Here is a 21,361-nt window from a genome sequence, read left to right on the forward strand (position 1 = left end):
GTATTCCTGTTTGATATACCAAGTTTTTATCTTCTACAAATTTATTTTCTTACACATGCCAAAAGTTGGGTTTTGTTTTGTTTTGTTTTTTTCCCCCCATATTAACATAACTGAAATTCCTATCAGTTTAGATTACATTAGACAGGTTGTAGGTGTGGGGGACTGCTAAGGTTGGGGCAAAAAGTGGGGCCTGATGAGCCGAAAAAAAAAAGCTCGCCCCTGGTCAACAGCAGAAGTTCTCAGATGACTGAAGGTGTTCTGGAAATGTCTCACAAGAGGAATACACTAATAGGTTGTATCACTTTCACTGAGAAAATACTTGTAGAACCTCACAGTTGTTTAAGGTTCATTGGGTAAGTAGGCAAGCAGCAGAATGAAGGAGGGGCTTTCTTCTTCCTGTTGGTTCTGTGGCTGTTGTGCTTCTACCTGGCTGCCTCCTTACTCTTAACCAGACTTTCTGCATATCCTGCCTCTTCTTACCTGCAACTGACTACACAAACACATGGTTCTACTCTGAGGGTAAGGAAGCAATTCTTCAGGAGACTGAACAGTTGAAGTAGGCCTGTATTTCATGGAACCTTCTCAGTTTTCCCATATCCCCAGCAAAATATCTGCTGCACTGTTACTGTGCCATACACTTGAAATGTCTTCCTATGATTCTAGTCTCTCCCTCTTTTGTGGCCACTGTACAATCTGGATATTGTATGCTTTGCTGCAAAGAACTTTGATTTTTTTGGGATCCTGGAAAGGAGAAATAGTTGAGGACCAGTCATCAACAAAATGGTGTCAACACCAGTCAGCCAGTGGGGTATAGCTATGATTTGAGGAACAGGAGTTGGATTCAACTATGGCTCCTTAGTGCTGATTCTAAATTAAGCCTGTGGTTCCCACTCCAGTGTTCCAAAGTCCCTTACTTTGATTTGGAGTAACTGGATTAACAAACCCAGTTTCAGTCCAAACAAGAGGAGGGTTATTTATCCACCTTACCTTTCCCATTTGGATGACAAAATAAAACCACCTCAATGAGCTGTTGTGACTCTAGCTACAGGAGAAGCAGTGCCCACAAACATTTGACAAGTTAACTTATGTTGCTCAGGGATGGGGGAGGGGGATATTTGCACTCCCCCTCCCGACCCCCCCGAGCAAAATATATTTTGCCAACACAAGTGCTGGTGTACACATGGCCTTTGTTTGAACACTATTAACATTTTGTAATGTAGAATAACAATTCTTTGTCTTTATCTGTTTTGTTGCTATTTTTAATCAGGCTTCTTTTGCCTTGCCAGGTGACTGCTGCCTCTTTTCCTTGTAATTGTTGAAGAATAGCAACAGTTTCCCCATAGTTACAGTTAAAACTAAGCTGTCTACAAGCTAGACTTCTGGAAAGAGTCCAAGCTGTCCAATAAATGCTTTTAAAAACTAAACCAAAAAAACCAACTTTGGTATTCCCCTATTTTTAACTCTTTTTTGAAATGGTTGACTCGCCTATGTTACACTGTGAAATGGAAATCTGATGCACTTTGGACCTTTTAGCCAAGTCTCCCTAAAATACTGTTTACTAATTGAAAATGTAGATCACTGATAGCATAAGGACAGTCAAAATACTTTTTTATGAAACTGATTCAGAACTAATCTATCCAGTTTTAGCCTCTCCCTTTTCCCTGGAATTATATGCATTCTTTTTCCACAGTTCAGTGGGCTTCAGAATAAGGAAATAAATGACTACATCCTATTCCTAAAGCAAAAATATCTGATGCCTACTAAGGCTACATCTGCACTACAGAGTTTTGCTGACAAAACCGGCGGCGCATACACATGACAAAGGCATTTTGTCGACAGTAAATCAACAGAATTCAGTACGCTTGTCGACAGCATTCTGTCGTTCCTGCGTGAGACAGAGTGCCTCTCTCAACAGATCTCTGACAGAAGGCCCCCTGGAATGTCAGCACTGGCTTTCTGGTGACAAAAAGTCCTCCATGGTGCCAGCCAGCTGCCCCAGGGGACTTCTGTCTACAGCAATCCCAGCTCCATGGTCCCTGCGTCCGACCATTCTTAAAGGCACAGAACTCTAGAGAAACCCCATGGCAGGAAGTTGAGAGTGTGCAAGCAGCGGAGCACAGGTTGCTCTTCAACGCTCACTCTCAGCCACTCTTGTCAGCTCATTCTTGAAAGATGGCACAGAGCCAACCCCCTGGTGACCTCACTGGCCTGACAGAAAGCAGCTAGAGGGGTCCCAGGAGTCATTTCTCCTCCCCACCCCCCAGGTACAAAACATCAGGCTCCGTCCTCGACCAGGCCCAAGATCCAGGACTCAATCAGCCTGTGGGCCAATGAAGAGACCCTCCTGCACCCCTTGGCAAAGAGGTGTAGTGCCCCCACGTACACCTGGCCGGCTGCTGTTCTGGTGGCACAGGGCTGCTTTGTCTCCACCATGGAAGAGGTCAAGGTGAAGGAGCTCCAGCAGGGCTACGTCCAGTCCCAGGATTCTAGCTGAAGTTCAGGGCTAGGGACCACCACCACCTCCTGAATGGCCATGACACCTCCCCTCCACTCACCCCTTTGGACACCACAGATGAGGTCCCCTCCCAACAGCCAGAGGAGGAGCATCCTGGGACCCACCCCCTGCAAGAGCCAGAGGTGGGGACAAGGTCTGAGGCCAGTGGCAGCACCCTGGTTATTGCCCTGGCCTCAGGGCCCCTCCAGGGTATACCCAGAGCTCTTGAGGGTCCCCTGGTAAGTACCTGCATATTACACATCCCTGGATGTGAGGGGTGAGTGCAGATGGGGCATGCTATGAGCCTTACCAGGCCAGCTTGGGCAGGGCCCCACACTGCAGGCCTAGTACATGGAACTATGTGGGAGCATCATATCTCGCCCAGACCCAGCAGCCAGCCCCTGAGTGCAGGTGCCAGCCTGCTGCCAGCCTCACGGGAGCTGGGATGAGCCCCAGGTCCTGGGGGAGGGCAGGGGGCCTACCCACCTCAGCTAGAAGCAGGCTAGCCATATGGGCGATGTCCTGATCTCAGACATGCTGAGTTTGGCTCCTGACATGCAGGCATGCCAGCAGGCGAGAGTCAGCACCTGCTGCAATGGACAGTGCTGCGAGCTGCTTGTGGGTGTGTTGGGGGGCGGGGGAGTTACAGGGATGAGGGGGCCCAGGCTACACCTGGCTCACCCACCACCCATGCAGAGATCCCTCTGTGGCTGGACACCCCTCCCTCTTTGGTCACTAGCCCATCAAGCAGGGTGAGGGGCTGGCAGCAGTGAACCTATTCCCTGAGGCCCCGTGGCCTCCCCATGTGGCAGAGCCCATTGCGCAGGTTACACATGTCAATGCTCCTGGGTCATGTTGGTGGTTCCTCATGGTGGGAGGCAGGGCCATAGGCCTATGTGCTGTGAATAGCTCACAATCTTCCCTCCTCAACTTCCTCACAGCTGGATCTGCTCCAAGTGAGGGCTGAGCCAGCTCCATCACTCCACCAGGGTGAGCCAGTCCAGAACCAGCACCAGGGCAAGTTGGCACCCCCCAGTGAGAGGGTGGGCCCTCAGCTGGAGGGGACATTGCCAGCCAGACTAGGATCCCCTGAGGGCCCACGCTGCCACACACTGGAAGCTAACTGATGTCCTTGAGCAGCAGCTGCAGGCTGACCGGGAGTGGCAGGCATGGGAATGGGAGTGGCAGATGCTGGCCCAAGACCAACTGATGCTCTACTTTGAGGCTGCCACCAGTGTCTGGCAGGACCTGTTGGTCCCACCACCCATGGCTGTGGACCCCTGTCCCCACTGCCCTGCACCCACCAGCCATCCTGCAGGGTGTGCTGGACCTGGCATAATGGGTGATGGCCAAGGGGGCAGGCATGTCCATGCCAGCCCTCCCTGTTCTCCAAGACCCCTCCCATTCCACCTGCCAAGTACAATCCTGCTGCAGCCCCACTGCCTCTATTCCTACCTGTGCTCCCAGCCCCAGCAGGGACCCTGAACCCATGGTAGAAGGGGATACTGAGGCAGACACTGTGCAGGATCCCACTTCTCCACAGGGTTGTGGCTTACCCCCTCCATGGTTTGATGCCCTCTCCCACGTGTCCCAAGGCCCCGTCCAAGTTCAGATGCTCCCCACCCCCGACCCAAGCACCCCTCACTGTATAGAGTTACCTGTTGTTGCACTTTAAAATAAATGTAATTAAAAACCATTTACGTAATGTTTTTATCTCTGTTTAAGTAAAAAGTTATATGTTCACCACCCTGCATCTCTTTATTGGGAAGGGGACAAAGAGGGTGAGGGGTGAAGGGGATGGGTCATGGTGATGGGGTAGGGCTATGGGCCCAAGGCTGCCATTGGGGGTGCCCTGGGGTGGGTTATTGGGGGGGTCACAGGGGAAGCTCTTCCTTAGGGCCTCCTGGGCCTGGAGCCCATCCCTATGTGCTTGATGGACTGGAGCTGCACCCAGTTGTTTGTTGCCATGGCTGATGGCTGCCCCCACCCTGAGATAGAGGTTGCCCCCATTCCCTCCACAAGGTTGTGCAGGGCCCAACATGCCGCCACAAGCACCACTTGTGGAACGGTTTGTTACCCCATGTCCAGCCAGGTGAGGAGCACCTGAAGCATGCTTTCAGGAGGCCAAAAGCACACTTGGCTTGCAGCTGTGTCTGGTTGAGTCAAGAATTAACAGTTCCTGGATTGGGTCTAGCTGCCCAGTGTAGGGCTTCATGAATCAGGGCATGAGGGGTTAGGCAGCATCCCCCACAAAGCAGAGCAGCGTGTTCACATCCCCAGCTGGCAGGGAACCATGGTGCCCGCCTCCAGTACTGTCCAGAGTTGCAGAACACCCGAGCATCATGTGCCTGGCCCAACCTCCTGATGTACCCATCAATGAACTCTCCTGGGTGGTCAGCCAGGGCCTGCAGCGTGATGGAGTAATATCCCTTTCAGTTTATATACTTGATTGTGCTGTCACCTGGATCATGGATGGAGATGTGGGTCCCTTCAATAGCCCTGAAGCAATTGAAGAGCCCCAGGGTGGTGAATCTGGCCACGACTGCCTCCATGGCTGCAAGACGGACAACCCTCTACATCAGGAGTGTGTTCATGGCTGTCACAGCATGCAAGGTGAAGGGACCAAACATGTCAGGAATTGAGTGAGGGGACCCCTGGGCACTGCTGGGCATCCTGTTGCCCTCCCCCACAATCTCTCTGGGAAGTCCCCTAAGAAGCAACCACCTCCAGCAGCAGGGCTGTGTGAGTCTGGAATGCCACATTGTCACTCAGCAAGCTTGTGAGCTCTGCTGTAGCAGCTGTTCTATCCCTTGACAAGGTAGGCAAGCCTCAGCATGGGTGGGAAACGTAGGGGGCTGTTAAGGGCACACCTTGCTGGGGCTCCCAGAAGTGCTTGCTGGCTGAGAGACCCTGTCTGCAGGGTTCCGGATGGCCATTCTCTTGAGAGAGCAGCTGGGCAGTCTGGCTGCCCTCTGTCAACACAGTGGATTGACAGAGTGATCGGCTTGCCTGTCTGGACAGGGGCTGTTGATGAGTTTTGTCGGAAGATATCTGACAACAGTAACCTCTGTTGGCAGATCACTGTAGTGTAGACCTAGCCTAACTGTGCATAACAGAAAGCAAGGGAGGAGACAATGTTGAAAGTGGTTGTTTTTTTTTTTTGTTTTTTTTTTAGCATATGTTTCTTTTGAGAGTATTTTTCTGGCAAACTGTCCAGAAATTTAGTGACGTGTTCATGCTTCTCCTGATATATAGAAACCTGCCACTAATTCTTGTGGTTTTCTTTCTATTACGAAATTGTCAACAGGTGCCAGGAAGCTTACTAATTAGGCAAGTGGAGATTTTGCAAACAGTGTTGGTCATTTGCCACAACTTCAGTTAATTTTGACTTTATTAGAATATGTTTGGCTGGTCCCATGCATGCTGTGGAAATATCACTTTTGGACTGTATGTGGAAATCTGTAAGCTTTTCGAGGATAAACTAAATATACTGTACTGGTAACTTTCTTACATACCCTTTTAAATGTAAAATTGGAATCGCTCTAAGTTTGTAATGTTTACAGTGGCTCATGTTATGGCATCCTTGATAGATGCTGTTAGGTCAGATGCCAGCTCTTACCAAGACTACAAACATTACCTAAGAACTAACAATCTCGTAGCCAGAGACTAGACCCATTCACCCATGTGTTAATTTTGTTCAAAAGGGGTATTTGTCTTGCAAGAATGTATTTAGTGTGAAATGCTTGTAAATTGCTGCCTGCATTGTTACTTGAAATAGTTGTGTTCCATGCCATAAGAAAATATGTAAGTTTTGCGCTATAACTTTGAAAATGCTTGCTCTGAACTTGTGAATCCAAGAATGGGAATTGTCCTGCCCATCTGAAAGGCCTGTCAAAAATCAAATGAGTCCACTGGGAATATAGCAATAAAAAGTACGGGTTAATGGCTGTCTCTCACTGTGGAAATGCTATGTTAAAGCTCATCCTTTGGGTTTGGACGCTGAATAAAATGAAGGAAGGAAGGAAATAAGTCATAGGAAAGTTTTCTAGCTTTTTTGGCTGTTTGAACTCTGACAGGACCAAACACTCAGCTAAGGCAGAAATTTCCAGGGTCATCCCTAGGTCTCCCCAAATGGCACTTTCAATAGACAGATCACTTCAACATGGTCACTCTTAGGATTTAGATGGTAACCCGTGTGTGTGTGTGTGTGTGTGTGGTGTTTGTTTGTTTTTTAACCTGTAAATACCTTTCACTCCTTTTTCCTGGTTAGGAAACATTTAGAAAGTTTATTACAGGATTACCCACAGACATTCTTTGGTGTAAGTGATCTGGGAGCTACCAGATTATTGTATGACTTTGGGTTAAGTGACATCACTAAGGCTGTGTCTAGACTGTGGAGAATTGTTGTCAAAAGATACTCAAGTTACGTAAAATTGTGGTGTGTAACTTGAGTATCTTTTGACAGTCTGTTGGGAGAGGCTTTTCTGACACTTGCCCTCCACCCCCATCCCACCCTCATCAAGACATCCCTTCTTCCTCATGGAATGAGGTCTACAGGGTTGTCGACCCGAATGCTCCTGATGGGCAGGTATCTTCAGCGAGATCTGCAGTCTGGGTGTGTGCTCTGCTGATAATACCTGTCAATAGAAATTTTGTTGGCAGAAGCCTGGAATCTAGACATAGCCTAAATCCAATTTATCTTTGTGGCGAGATAGTTTTCACCTTAGACACTCTCCAGTCTAGCTGTGAGTGTGCTAACACTGTTACAGTGATCCAAGAGTTGACATTTGTTACTGGCTTGGTGAAATCTAATTATAGGGCGTATCACCAGTTTGGGGTGTCTGACCTGTTTAACAGTCTGCCAACAGGAAGGCACTCCAAACAGCATGCCAGTTCACAGTGGCTCATGTTCTGCCATCCTCGATTAAACAAAACTTCTACTGATAGAATCTTGGCTCCAGATGAAGAATAAAACAAATATAATTTAGCTCTGTAATCTGTGCATGTGCGCATACTCCTCTGCATGTGATATTAATATGCAAATATGGATAAATAACTTACTCAGAGCAGTGATTGTTGAGCAGTTTCTCAGCTTCTGTGCCATGGCACAAGTTTAAACTTCCCAGATAATGTACAATAGGAAATAAATGAGCAAGAAGACTTTAATTTGATGTCTCAGAAGCCACAAAGTACATGTATTTTTTGAAAGTTACAGATGAACCACAACTCTCTAGTCATTCTCTTACATTAGAGAGAGAACTGTGTATTTTAACTGTTGTGTATAGGTAGCTTGTTTCAAAATTTTATGTATGGTCTATGCTTTTTAGGTATTATCATATGAAACAGTAACTAGCAAAATGCCTCAAGTCCTGTTTGTTCTCTATATGTGTTACTTTTATTGGAGCTGCTAATTTGGTTCAGTTCTGCGTGATAACAAAACATCCTTCTATTTAAGGATTTAGTTACTTTCTTCACGTTAAACACATGAGGCAAAATTCTGCCCTCAGGACACTACTATGACTCATTGTTATACATAAAGCAGAACAACATTTGGTGTAATGAAAAGGTGCTTAAATAAAACAGTGCTTCAGCAGCCTGCATTTCCAAAGAACTTATTTGGGAAACAGCCCCGAATCTTGTAGCTTGTCTACATGGTGATTGTTTTTTATCAGCTATTCTTTGTCTTAAGTGTATTAAGATAATTCTGCCCAAAGACCTCTTATCCCAGGGAAAAAAAGTGTGCATGTTATTTAATCAGGAAAAATTGTTTTTTAAAAAAGTCACACCTTATTCAGGATTAATTTTCATGTGTAGACAAGCTCTTCATAACTGCAGTGGGCATTGCACTACTGTAACTCAGAGTAAGAGTGATTTATTTTAGTTTGGCACTGAAGTGGGGCATTTTGAAGCCAAATGTCTCTTATTGCCTGATTCCAGTGTTGTATTTAGTGCATTTTTTAATAGCAGTCTGGTGCCGGATCCTTCTGTCCTGTAGACAGATACACAGGAATAGCCCTGTAAAGAGAGAATCTGGAGCTCTCCTTAGTTTCCTTCCAGTTCTTCAGTTTTGAAGTGCAAGGTAGTTTTCAGTCATGAGGGGGGAAAATATCAAGCAGGGAGCTGCTGGCGCTAGCCGTTAGGAGTTATTCAGGGGAGAGGTACAGACAAGTACAACATCTCAGAGGTAAAGTGGATCATTTAACTCAGGGAGGGAAAAGCCTGTGTTGAGGGGGACTGGCACTCTGGGGAAGCCTCCCTCAGGGGAGATTCACCCACAGTCCATGAATAGTCAGTTAATAGTAACTTAAAAGTGAGGATGATTGATTTTTCAACAGCTATTTATAAAATAGCTGCCCTGATAATCTGCTGTTTTCAGTGTAAGCATCTAAACCAGGTGTGTCCAGCCTGCAGGCCACATGTGGCCCTGGACAGCTAGTAATGCGGCCCCACCAGATTGTAAACTTTTAACATTATTATGTGATTTATATACATTAACTATATTATATATTTTATATACGGCCCAAGGCAATTCCTCTTCACTCAATGCGGCCCAGGCAAGCCAAAAGGTTGGACACCCATGATCTAAACAGTACACATCTTTACCAAACATCTGAGTGTCTTTCAATCATGAAGTAAATTGCTGCTTAATATCTCATGAATCACTCGTCTCTATTCAGCTCTCTAGAGAAAATTGTCACATGTTGGATTACTTTTTAAAGTTGGTGTGTGCTATGCTGTGTGAGGCTGAAGAAACAGACTTTTCAGTTGGCCTAGAAAAGGGGAAAGGTTTGAAGGAAATCTTTGTTCTTGAGGGGAAAAAGGTCCAGAATCCCAATTAAGGCTCAGTCTGCTGCACAAACAGGTTTGCCCTTGTGCTAGGCAGACAATTCCACTGTTACAAATGCTCCAGAGTCTGAGGCAGTACTTTGACTCCTGAGCCCAGGCTATTCAGCACAGGGGTGTGCACAGAGGGAGATGTGCTCCCCAGAGGAGGTGTGACATTTTGTAAGGGGGGGTGCAACGCAATTGGTTTCCCTCCTCTGCAGCTCTGATTTCTCCCACACAGCCTCTGCCACTGCATCACCAAGGGAACATGTCCCCCTCAACCCCAGCATCTGGGGTTATTAGAGTGTACAGGGCCCTGAGACAAGTGGCCAGGGCAGCCGGCGTGTTCCCAGCTTGGTGAGGGACCCTTCTGGGGTCCTCTCCCCCAAGTACCCATCCCCCTTCGGGGCAGCCACACACATCCCTTTCTGTGGCCCTCTCACAGGCTGGAGGGCCCCAGCTAAGTGCAGGGCCAAAAAGTGGATGTGACCAAAAAAGTTCATTCACCCCCATCTAGCACAGTGAAAGTAAAGACCTAGAGCTTAAATGTTATGGTTTTCTGTGGGAAGCCAGGAGCATGAATGCAGAGTACTAGGATAACTTGCATGTCACAGGCGTTGTTTTCTCACAATTTGCTGTATTCCGTGCCTGTTGAGAGTTACATCAGGGCTGAGTCTGTCAAGCTAGGTCTACTGCACTGTTGTATTCTAGAGAACAATGGCATATACTACTGAAGTCAGATCATCCTTTGCTATTCTATGATCTCCTTCTAGCCATCTGGAGAGGATAGATTTGTATTAACACAGCTGCATGGAGAGCTCAGTGTTGGTGAGAAGTCCAGAAATACTTTTAAGATGAATGTTGATGTGATCTGTTATGAGTGTGTCTTATGATGAAGTCTCTGCAAGGGATGTAAGCCTTTCAGAGTGTTTCCTTCTGCCAGCCTGTCTCACCTTTTGTCTTGCTAATATTTGACATCAATCTGATCTTCCTCATAAATCTACAGATTGCAGGTAGTTATCTGAATTGTACTGGCATTATCATGTGCACAGACAGATTGCCTCATCTACATATCCATGTTACTTGAGTTTGTGAAGTCCAGCTGGTCCTCCTAGCAAAGCAGTTCCCAACCTTTTTGAGACAGCGACTCATTTTGACAATTTAGTAAGACTTTGTGACCCAAGGCACTTTAAAACCAGAGGGGTGTTCTCCCCTGGGAAAAATTTGTTATGAATCTGCATTCGCCCTGTCCCTCACCCCCAGGCTTAAACCCCTTTGTGGTTCCAAAATGCCCCCCACCTACATTATGTGAGCACTAGGCCGCCACCACCTACTCCACACGGCTGCCGCCTCCTCCTCCTCTTCCCCCCACCTGCAGCCCAAATTTGAAATTGGGTTAATGCCAGATCCCTCCTGCCAACTGTTTAAATTAAAGAAATTGAGTTCCATTTCAACATGTCAGTGCAAGGCTGGGACCTGGAGGACTGAGCAGTGGGAGCTGTAAATGTCTCCTTTTAAGAACCACATGCAGCTTGTAGCCATCCAGACGATGACCCTTAAACAATCTACTGGTGATCCACATTGGGGTCCTGACCCATAGGTTGGGAATCCCCTGTCCTAGCAGCTTCACATAAAAGTTGAGTAAATTTGTATGGAGAATCAAGCTGTGCAAAAGAAAGATAGGACATCTGAGAGACAATTTCTCATTATTACTTTCTAAGTGCATCCTTTCTAGACAATGTCTAATAAGTGAATGCATTTCCTATTACTCCCACCATGTGGATGGTGAATTAAGTAAACTCTTTGGCTGCTACTGTAGCAGGTTTAGAATCCAGGTATTTTTTATGGCCTGTTGAAAATAGAATCAAGCGTTTTAACTTTCATATGTGAAAAAACAGACACGATCACACACAAATCTGTTCGGCAAGATACTGTAGCACAAGAAGCTGTTGTAGGCACTTAAATGAATAATTTTCACCTAGTTTTTTTCCATGCTAAACACTCTTCCTTCATGTTTATAGGTTTTGTCATTTTTGAAACTGGCCAATTTTGCCCATATTTCTGCACTTTATCGAAACATACATACAATACACCTTTATATACATTCAATACTTATCTGGTTGCATTTTGACTTTATAAGGAAGGTTGCTTTCCAGAGATTTCAGTTCTAAGGCTACCTATACTGTAATTTATATGCTGGAAAATAATATATTATAAAGAGCCTTAATGTTCAGGAATGAAATGTATTGAAAAGATCTGACTACTGAGCAATATCCTGATTATGCTGCTAATTGTGTTTTAAACTCCATTAGCAATCACATGCAAATTTTTGGTTGTTTATGTTCTTGAAGCGTGAAAGCCACTATAGTACCATAAAAACCTGCTGTGGGTTTAAATATATATATAAACAATGAGGCAAATATTCTTTTCCCGTCTTTATAGGGAAGGCAATATTTTTAAATCCTCTTGTTTTTTCACAAAATATTATGGTCTGTAATTTTGAAGATGTTTACCAGATAAATATTCTCTTTTTCTATAGACTTGGATTATCACTTGCTTTTATCTTCAACTGCTCCTACTTAGTCCTCTTGCCAGAGCCCAAGGTCGCTGTGGGAATCCAGTGACAGATGATGTGAATGACATTACAAAACTGGTAAGTGATTTTTTTTTTTTTTTAAATATTAAACAATGGAAGGCAATAAGGACACCTAAGTTTTAAGGAGAGATGCAAGTGAATATTTTGATACTTTTTTGGATCACTAGGACCAGAGTGGAAAACCAGGTTTGTGACCAATATTGTTTAGAACTGAAGGATGTTTAGCCTATCTCCAATAAATTGTTGGTATTGGCCCTGGTTCTACAATATGCCTGTTCATATAATAAAATAAATTCCGTTGCATGCTTTTGTCACCAGGCCTAGCAGTTATTTAAGGATTAGCTAGTCCTCCTTTTCTGCAGGTCACAGTTGAAGCTGAACAGGGAAGAATGGTCATGTAAAATAACTTGTACTATCCTTCTGTACCAGTCTGTGGTAAATAGGACTTCATTCCTCAGAACTGTCAGGCTGGTGCATATTTATTACAATTTTTAAACAAAACATTTCTTAGCTCACTAAGACTATGTGTACAATGTTCAGCTAAGTATAGTTATAAGCCCTCAGCCTTGATTTGGTATCATCTGGAGTAGCTCCATAGGTATTGACTGGAACTATGATGATTTGACAAATGAGGATCTGGCTCATAGCTCTTAAGTTTTCAGCAGTAAATATGCCTTAAGAAGCCCAATCATCTAGAAATTCCCTTGAGCCCAAATTGTTGCTTTGGAATAGTGAATTGGTTGCAAGATTACTGGTAAGATTGCATTAAATACTTCAGTTTCTAGACTTTTAAGTGTGGTGTAGCTTGCATTCAGTCCCAGCGCATCTCAGATGTCCATATCCTGTTTTCTTTTGCTGTTCTCATGTCCGTCAGGAACATAATGTATTCCCCTAACTCCTTAGTTTGTTTCCTTTGGTCCTTCTCAAACATTTAGTGTTTTACCACAGTCCCCTTCAGCCTAATTCCAAATTATTTAAATGTTTATTCAGGATGATAGTTTGTGTTTGCAGAATATTCAGATTTGTTTCCTTAAACTTTGTAAGAGTAACTTTAAATAACAGAACCAATTATGAGAGTGAGCTAAATAAAGAACAGACTCTCTTTTAAAAGATCAACAGTAAGTTTTATGAGTAGTCAGATATCTTCAGGTGGAGTAGATCTGTTAGCTCTTCCAATTTTAATACAGTAGGGTCTCGACATTCATGAATTCAATTATTCGTGAGTGGCCTCTCTTCCCCAGCTCTCCGGGACTGGGAGTGCCGGGAGCTGTTGCGGCTGCCTTGGCGTCACGGGGGCCGGAAGTGCCAGCCCCCACGTTTGCAAAAATCAACATTTGCAGGGGCTCTGAGCACAGAACTCTCACCAGTGGTGAAACCCTACTGTAATAGATGTGTTTAAACTGAATAAAGCACTAACCTATACATGCAATATACATACAGGCAATATGACCATTCACATGGTTTTCCCATTATCCCTCATCTTAAAAGGATGTTTAGCTTAAACTTCACTCCTATATGAATTTTCTTACCTACATCTGTTACAAGAGCTAACATGTGAGGGTTAAACCCTGCAAGTGGATCCATGCAGGCAGATAGATGACAGTGCCTGTGGGGTGAGTGGAATATAGGCCTGGAAGTAATATGAAGACTAGAAGGAAAACTCTCTCCTTCGCCTCCCAATTTGCTTTCTTCTGCATTCTGTCCACTGTATTAGTAGTGTGTGTTCATGTATAAACCTGTTTACAAGAGAGGAGAGTAATTTACATTGTGCACTGATTGTTCAAGATACAGGAATAGCAAATAATCACACAGCAAAGTACAGAACTGAATAAACTCAGCAAAGTTCTCAGGTTTCTGCAGCAATGAGCTATGCACGAAATCATGGCTCCACTGACAGCAATGAGAGTTACACATAGGGATTACATGCTCTTCATCAATGATTTCCTTCCTCACCAAATATACCTTTAAAAGGTTAAATTCAAAATGCAGCAGTGCCTCTATTTTAGAGATGGGTGGGTAAAGTAATGATAGCCATGCATAGGAAAAGAGGAGGTTTTTATGTGGATTTGTTTAATTTCTTTTGTATTCATTGACGCTTTGTGATCTAGAGGTAGTATATCATTAAAGTGTACAAATACAGGCACTCTCAATGAGTTTAGTGATCAAATGTTCAGTTTGATCATTAAAATAGATGAGCTTTTGGCTAAGCGTGTTGGCAACATTTTGCTTTGCAGTGCGTAAATGAGTTGAAATGAAAAATGACTGGTTAAAGGAAGCTGATCATTGTAACTCAATCATGTAAATGGGGAGCCTTATACAATATTTGTATTACTGAAGCACCTGGGAGTCCAGGATATGGACCAAGTGCTAATTGTACTGGAAATCTACATAGTGGCTATGTCTACATTTGCCCCCAACTTTGAAGGGTACATGGGAGATTACTAATGAAGTGCTGCAATGAATATGCAGCAATTCATTAGGCTAAGTCTCACTGCGGCAACTTCGAAGTGTCCAACTTCGAAGTGCCGGCATGTCATGTAGCTGCGGGATCTTTGAAGTGCCCGCGTTACTTCAAAGTGATGTTAATCCCCAAAATTGTGATCCCTGAAAATAATGCAGGGGCCCAGAATGTTTCTTACATTGAGAAGAATGTAGGAAGAAAGAAGCTTTGGTTTCCCTATACATTATATTGGTGTTGGGGGGAGTCTTAATGCGGGGTCCCGAACTGTTTTTTTTAAAGTTAGAAGAAAGAGGATAGAAAAGTGCAGGAAAAAAAATTTTTGGTGTGCCCCCAGTGGCAGGAAGCCCACATGTGGGCCAAGGATGGGGCGGAGTCACTGGATAACTAGTTGAAGTGGTCCTCCCTCGGTGGCAACAGCAGCAAGCCCTTTAGCTGCTGGGGGAGACTTCTCCCTGCTGGCAGCAGTGAGCCCAGACTTTCTTTTCTGCGCGACTGGCAGCATTGTCAGCCCTGAATGGCAGGCATGTCCTTTTACTGGGCTGGGTTGGGGGCTACCCATGTGATGTGGTTGAGCACGGGAAAGATCCAGACTGTGTGGCACTGGGTGGTGGGGGAAGGGGGTTTGCACGCAAATGTATACCATTGGGAAGAAGTATCTCAGCATGTTATGCAAGCACAACCCCCAGCACAGCCTTGTTGACACATGGTTGGGCGTGTCGGGGCTGGTGCCAGGCAGTACAGAAAAAAATAACCAGTGTATAGACAGAACCACGAACTCCCTGCAGGTGCTATTAGAATGGGTAGGTGCACACCCCCCACTATCATAGAAAGAAGGAAGCCATTTCTCAGGCTGTCATACTAACATGAGCCCACAGCTAAAGGCTTACTGCTCCCGCTTGGAAACTCAGGCTCTTCCTGTTACTGGAGAGTAGCAGCCAGAGCGGAGAACTGAGAGGCACATTATGGATTACATACAGGACACCTCTGGAGGCTAATACATTTGCTTTTAAAATGTGGCACTTCCATATGTGGATTTAATCAAACTTCTGAATTCAAGCTTGATGCTATACCCATCAGGTTACTGCGATTTTGTAATCTCGAGATTACTGCACCCCAAATCAAGCTAATACTCTTTAGAGTGAAGACTGCCACCTGGTAAAATTGAGCTAACTGAATTAAATTCAATTTTGTCTCAAATGTAGATGCAGCCTAAGATATGCTAATGTAACTAAGATGCACCAGTGCTTCCCCATCCCCTCTGCTGTTCCTAAATTGCTGTCAGTTTTAAACTCTTCTGGGCAGGGATAGACTTCTGTATTGCAAAGAGAGCATCACAATGGGGATCTACTTCCAAATCTGTTACCCAGTCCCTTAAGGGCAATCATGATCACGAGCAGCAGCAACAGCAACCATGGGCTCAGCGCCCGTTGGTGTCTGATGCCTCTCTATTTCCTTCCAACTTTCCCTGTCCAGTGCAGAGTGGCTTAGTTTCTATAGACTAATTCCACACCAATCTACTCTATCATCTATCTGGTCTCTGTGCGGTCTGCCTCTCCTATTCAAATTGTCCATTATGCCGAATATCAAGGTCTTGATTTTTGTCCATCATTCATTACGTAGATATGCCCGAATAGCTGTAACTTCCATTGTATAACCTTCTGCAGTAGGTTCTCTTTAGGCTGTATCTTCCTATATAATTCCTCATTGGTGACCTTATACATCCCATCCTATTCTCAAGATCTTTCTAAAACAACTCTTCTCGAATGCCAGTATTCTTCTCTTTGAATCTTTCATTATCACCCATGTCTCACATCTGTAGAACATGCTGCTGAAACACGTTTTCAAGACACTCAGCTTTGTTCTAATATAATTGCTTTGCTTTTACCATGACATAGCTATTCAGTAATAATAATTTGGGAAACAAAGGAGTTGCTGACATGTAAGAGAAGGGGATTGTTACCTGGGGTAAGGTATTGGGGTACAGGTTCTGGGTGGGAGTATTGGTGCAGGAGAGGATTCAGTGTTGGGGGAAGGGCATAGGAGTAGATGCCGGGTCTAGGAGGGATTTTGTACAGTGCCAGAGGCAGGCTTTGGCCAGGAGACACTTAACTAAGCAGCTCCTGGCCAGCAGCACATTCAGGCAGGATCTCTGCCTCCCAGCAGCTATTTCATGTGTCCACTAGCTATTTCATGTGGCTCTCTGCAGTGGGGAAGGGGAGGGCTTTGTGCACTGTCCCTGCTCCCAGCAAAATCTGTCAGTGTCTATTGGATACAATCTAGCCAATGGGAAATGAGAGAGTTTACTGTTTATGGGGGCAGCACCCAAAGCTCTCCTGGCTTTACAACTTTAGGGCCGGGCCACAGGCTGAATTAAAAAGCTTGTGGACTGTGTCTTGCCTGTCCCTATTCTAGTCTATTAAATCATATTTTAGTCTATTAACAGAAATAATAGTTTGTAGTTTTAAAATTAGCATATAAACAAAAATATGCTGTATGCCAGCACTGTACTATGAGGGTAATGAACGAGGAACTGAAGAACAGATTTTGCTGTAATAATGTAAACATTTTGTCCTATGTGGTGTTAGTCTGGATTTATACAATCATATCAGCAGAATTTAAGTCCATTTTTTCAATCTATAAATAATATGGGGAACAGTTACTGGAATTTTGGATGTGAAAGAAACAGTGCCCATAATATACTGAGGTTAGTGGACATATGTAACCGTTGACACCAGTGACAGCAGGCTCAGGTGAAAAGAGATTTAGCAATTATAAAGAACATATTTGTCTAGATAAATATATTTTGAAATCTGTCTCATGCAGTATTGCAATATGGAGAAATGGTCCTAAAAAAGCAAAAGTGGTTTTCTTTTTAAGGCAATCTCAACAGAACTTGTAAGGTTTTATTTGATTTAAAGTTTTCTCTGAGATATGAGTGACAATTTTTATGTAATATTCAAAATTTAATCTGGGGGAGAAGAATCAGTATTAGAAACAGTTCATTCAGCTGTTTCTTAACAGCATTTTCAGGCCATAATTTCAGTTTATACAAATAATTTCTAGAGAGCATTCTTTCTAGAGTGCCAATCATCTGGATTTTTATTTTTTAAATTAAGATATCTTAAGGGAAATGCACCATTTGCAGAGTAAATATTCCTTATTACAAAGCAGAATTGCAGCACCTGTCAGTGTCACTGTTACTATGATTTTTTTTAATTTTTTTCAATAGCAAATCAGCAGAGAGGTATCACACTGACCTTTTTAATTGAAATGAGTGATTTAGTACAACAACTGAGAACCTGGTGAGTTTATATTGCATTATGGTCAAATGCTACCTCCAGCTCTAAATGGAATTTTAATCAAGGTTCCTATATAACACAAATAAAATTTTATCTTTGCACGTAAAAAGCTCCTTCTATTAGGAATATAAATCTTACTTTTTGTTTTGTATATTCTACCTATGTGAAGTTTTTTTCTCTTACAGTCTTCTCAGGCCTCATCTACGCTACAGCATTAGGTCCACGTAAAGCAACTTAAGTTCACTTAATTATGTCATCTTTACACACAACACCAACATAACTCCACCTCCACCAGAGGCTTAGTCTGTGTACTTTGGGTGAGGCAGTGTCCCTATCAGCATTGCATTACTGGTGCCTGTTGACTCTCATTTTTGTCAGGGTCACAGCTGTGCTGGAGCTGAGGAAAAGACAAAGTTGGCATCTGGCTCCCCAGCCAAGATGCTGCCCTTTCTCTCCTCCAGCCTGGGCTCCCACCCAGGATCCCAGCTCAGGCTGCTACGTGGACTTCCTGTTGCCCAGGCTCCCAGTTCCTGGTTTGGAGTCTGACAGTTGCCCAGACTCTGGGCACGACTCTAGCTGCTCATCCAGTGCCGCTAGCTTGTTCACTTTCTGCTGGGCTAACCAGACACTGGGCATGGACAGTCCATAGCCCTTGACGTCCTGCTCCCCATGGGAGCACTACATGAACTTCTGTGCTCAGAGTCAAATGCAGCTTCCCTGTGTTGCTGCGCTGAGAATCCCAGTGTGGCTTCCCCATTCCTGGCCTGGACCCAAGTTCCTGACAAGGTGTGGCACACTGCCCAGGAAGCAGGGAATAACTCAGTGGTTAGTACATTGGCCAGGGGTTGAGTTCACTCCTTGCTGGGGCATCACATAAGTTTTATAACCCCTTTCGCTTACCTGGGGCAGATAGATTAATATCTCTTAAGGATGATGTAGGTGGTTCTGGGTTCTTTTGTGAGTATAGAGTACTGAGCTCCATGACCTCTGGAGGTTCCTTCCTGTTCTATAATTCTGTCTGAAGTCAGCGTAAGTACTCCTGGTGAGGACATGGATCACTGTGGTGGACCTAATGTAAGCTGATTTTAAGTTTATATCACAGGCATCCCATTAAGTCCTCATGAGTGAGAATAGCATACTTAAGCTAGTACTGTTTTTCTGAAGCTGCAGACAGCCATATACTCTAAAACATGTGAACTTCCTCAGCTATCATTAATTTAATCAGGTGAGGTTTTCAAAAAAAACTCTCTATTACACTGCTGATGCTTTCTACAATCTTATATGTAAAAATGATCAGCAGTGAAGCTTCAGGTAGTGAAAAGTAAAAGCTGCTGTGGAGAAGAAGAGACAGAGGACGCATGTAGGCTATGTCTACACGTGAAGCCTACATCGAAATAGCTTATTTCGATGTAGCAACATCGAAATAGGCTATTTCGATGAGTAACGTCTACACATCCTCCAGGGCTGGCAACATCAATGTTCAACTTCGACGTTGCGCGGCACCACATCGAAATAGGCGCTGCGAGGGAACGTCTACATGCCAAAGTAGCACACATCGAAATAAGGGTGCCAGGCACAGCTGCAGACAGGGTCACAGGGCGGACTCAACAGCAAGCCGCTCCCTTAAAGGGCCCCTCCCAGACACAGTTGCACTAAACAACACAAAATACACAGAGCTGACAACTGGTTGCAGACCCTGTGCCTGCAGCATGGATCCCCAGCTGCCGCAGCAGCAGCCAGAAGCCCTGGGCTAAGGGCTGCTGCCCACGGTGACCATAGAGCCCCGCAGGGGCTCGAGAGAGCGTCTCTCAACCCCTCAGCTGATGGTTGCCATGGTGGACCCCGCTATTTCGAAGTTGCGGGACGCACAACGACTACACGGTCCCTACTTCGACGTTGAACGTCGAAGTAGGGCGCTATTCCTATCCCCTCATGGGGTTAGCGACTTCGACGTCTCGCCGCCTAACGTCGAAGTTAACTTCGAAATAGCGCCCGGCGCGTGTAGCCGTGACGGGCGCTATTTCAAAGTTAGTGCTGCTACTTCGAAGTAGCGTGCACGTGTAGACAGGGCTGTAAAGGCAGAAAAGTAAGGCGGATGGGGTAGGAATAGAAAAAACAAAGGGTAGAAATGGTGCCTTAAATGGGAACATGTTTTCCTGTTGAATGAGACAATAAGGTACCAATCAAATGACGACAAAGGTAGTTACTACTTCAATGACCTTTTTCATTGTGGATCTCTGTGAAAATCTCCCTTTGTCTATGGGTTGCTTTTCTGTGAATTCAGAATGTTAGAAGCCTAAGGCTGTGGCTGCACTGCCCCACCCTTTTGGAAGGGGCATGCAAATTTACCCAGTTTTAAATGCAAATGAAGTGTGGATTTAAATATCTTGCACCTCATTTGCATACTTGCATGGGATCTTGCTTCTGGAAGAACTACTTGCCAAAGCCTAAACAGCCACATAGACAGGGTTCATTTGAAGGGAAACCCTGCTTTAGAAAGCACCCTTGTTCCTGGAAAAAAATCAGGAAGAAGGATGTTTTCAAAAGCAGGGTTTCCTTTCAAATGAACCCTGTCTACATGGCTCTTTTGGCTTTGGCAAACTGCTCTTCCAGATATGAGAGTCTACACAATTAAGCTAATGAAGTGTGAAATTTGTAAATTTGCTGTTCATTTGCATTTCTGATTCCCCAAAAGGGAATGCATGTGTAGCTGCAGTCTAACTGTATACCTTACCCTACAGACTGAAAAAAATGAATTTTTGCAGTCTCCACTGCCAAAAAAAAAAGAGTTTGATACCCCTGGTTAAAGCCATTCTTATTCATGAAACTAATTTTATTAGGACTGCTCTACTATAAATCCCATTCTGAGATGTTATATTAAAGTTGACATGATTTCATTTTTGCCTTTTTGATTAACAAGTTGTAGATGAAATAATTTACATTGAACCATGAGACTGTTCACATAGTCTCAAAGGATTTCTCAAAGGTCCAAGAGATGTGTCTTGGAAAGTCACAAACTAAAGATTTTGGCATTTTACAGAGATTAACATCTTATAGATCAGGCTCCTTGCTTGTCACAAAATTTTGCAATTTTAACAAACTTTCATAAAATCAAAGGGTTAAATCTTGGGACCATTGAAGCTTGTGGCAAAATTTACAAACTGGCTCTGTATCTAACAATACTAACAAGACTAACAATATTATTTATTAGGTAATGAGCTTTCATGGGAAAGACCCACTTTAGATTCTGGAGCAGAAATGAGTCTTTCCCATGAAAGCTTTGAAGCTAGCTGCATTGGACAGAATTTAGTCTCTATGCCTAGCTCTTGCCTGTTGCTCAGAGCTCTTGCCTATTGTCCACCCACCTTAAATCCCAAAAATCTCCTGCCAACCTCCCATCCCCAGTAATTTTCACATGCACCCCCAGACCTCCACCGTTCTAAGATTGTAGTTTAACTTGTTTTGGGGACAACATGGCAGAAAAGAAAGGAATGCTGGCCTAGTAAAGGAGCTTCTTAATCTGTGACTGCTTTCCAAACCACTTGAGAGTTACAAATCTTTGGGGGGGAAAAAGAAACAAGTTTTGAAATGCAACCTCCCTTTGTCTTATCTCCATCCCTTCTGAGTCATAGGTTTCTCAGAGTCTCAATTTGGTCAGTCATGCTGATGGTTCCCTTTTCTCACCC

General features: G+C 44.3%; 1 protein-coding gene across 5 annotated transcripts in view; it reads left to right on the forward strand.

Moving 5' to 3' along the window:
* Positions 1 to 21,361, forward strand: part of KITLG (KIT ligand) — a 91,420-nt gene that overhangs the window by 24,022 nt on the left and 46,037 nt on the right. For all 5 annotated transcript variants that reach the window (XM_075012103.1, XM_075012121.1, XM_075012137.1 and 2 more), the window contains exon 2: positions 11,859 to 11,972. In XM_075012103.1, the coding sequence (XP_074868204.1) occupies positions 11,859 to 11,972 (114 nt within the window). The remainder of the gene's footprint in view (positions 1 to 11,858; positions 11,973 to 21,361) is intronic.

Source organism: Carettochelys insculpta, chromosome 1 (assembly GCF_033958435.1).
Source record: "Carettochelys insculpta isolate YL-2023 chromosome 1, ASM3395843v1, whole genome shotgun sequence".
NCBI lineage: Eukaryota > Metazoa > Chordata > Testudines > Carettochelyidae > Carettochelys > Carettochelys insculpta.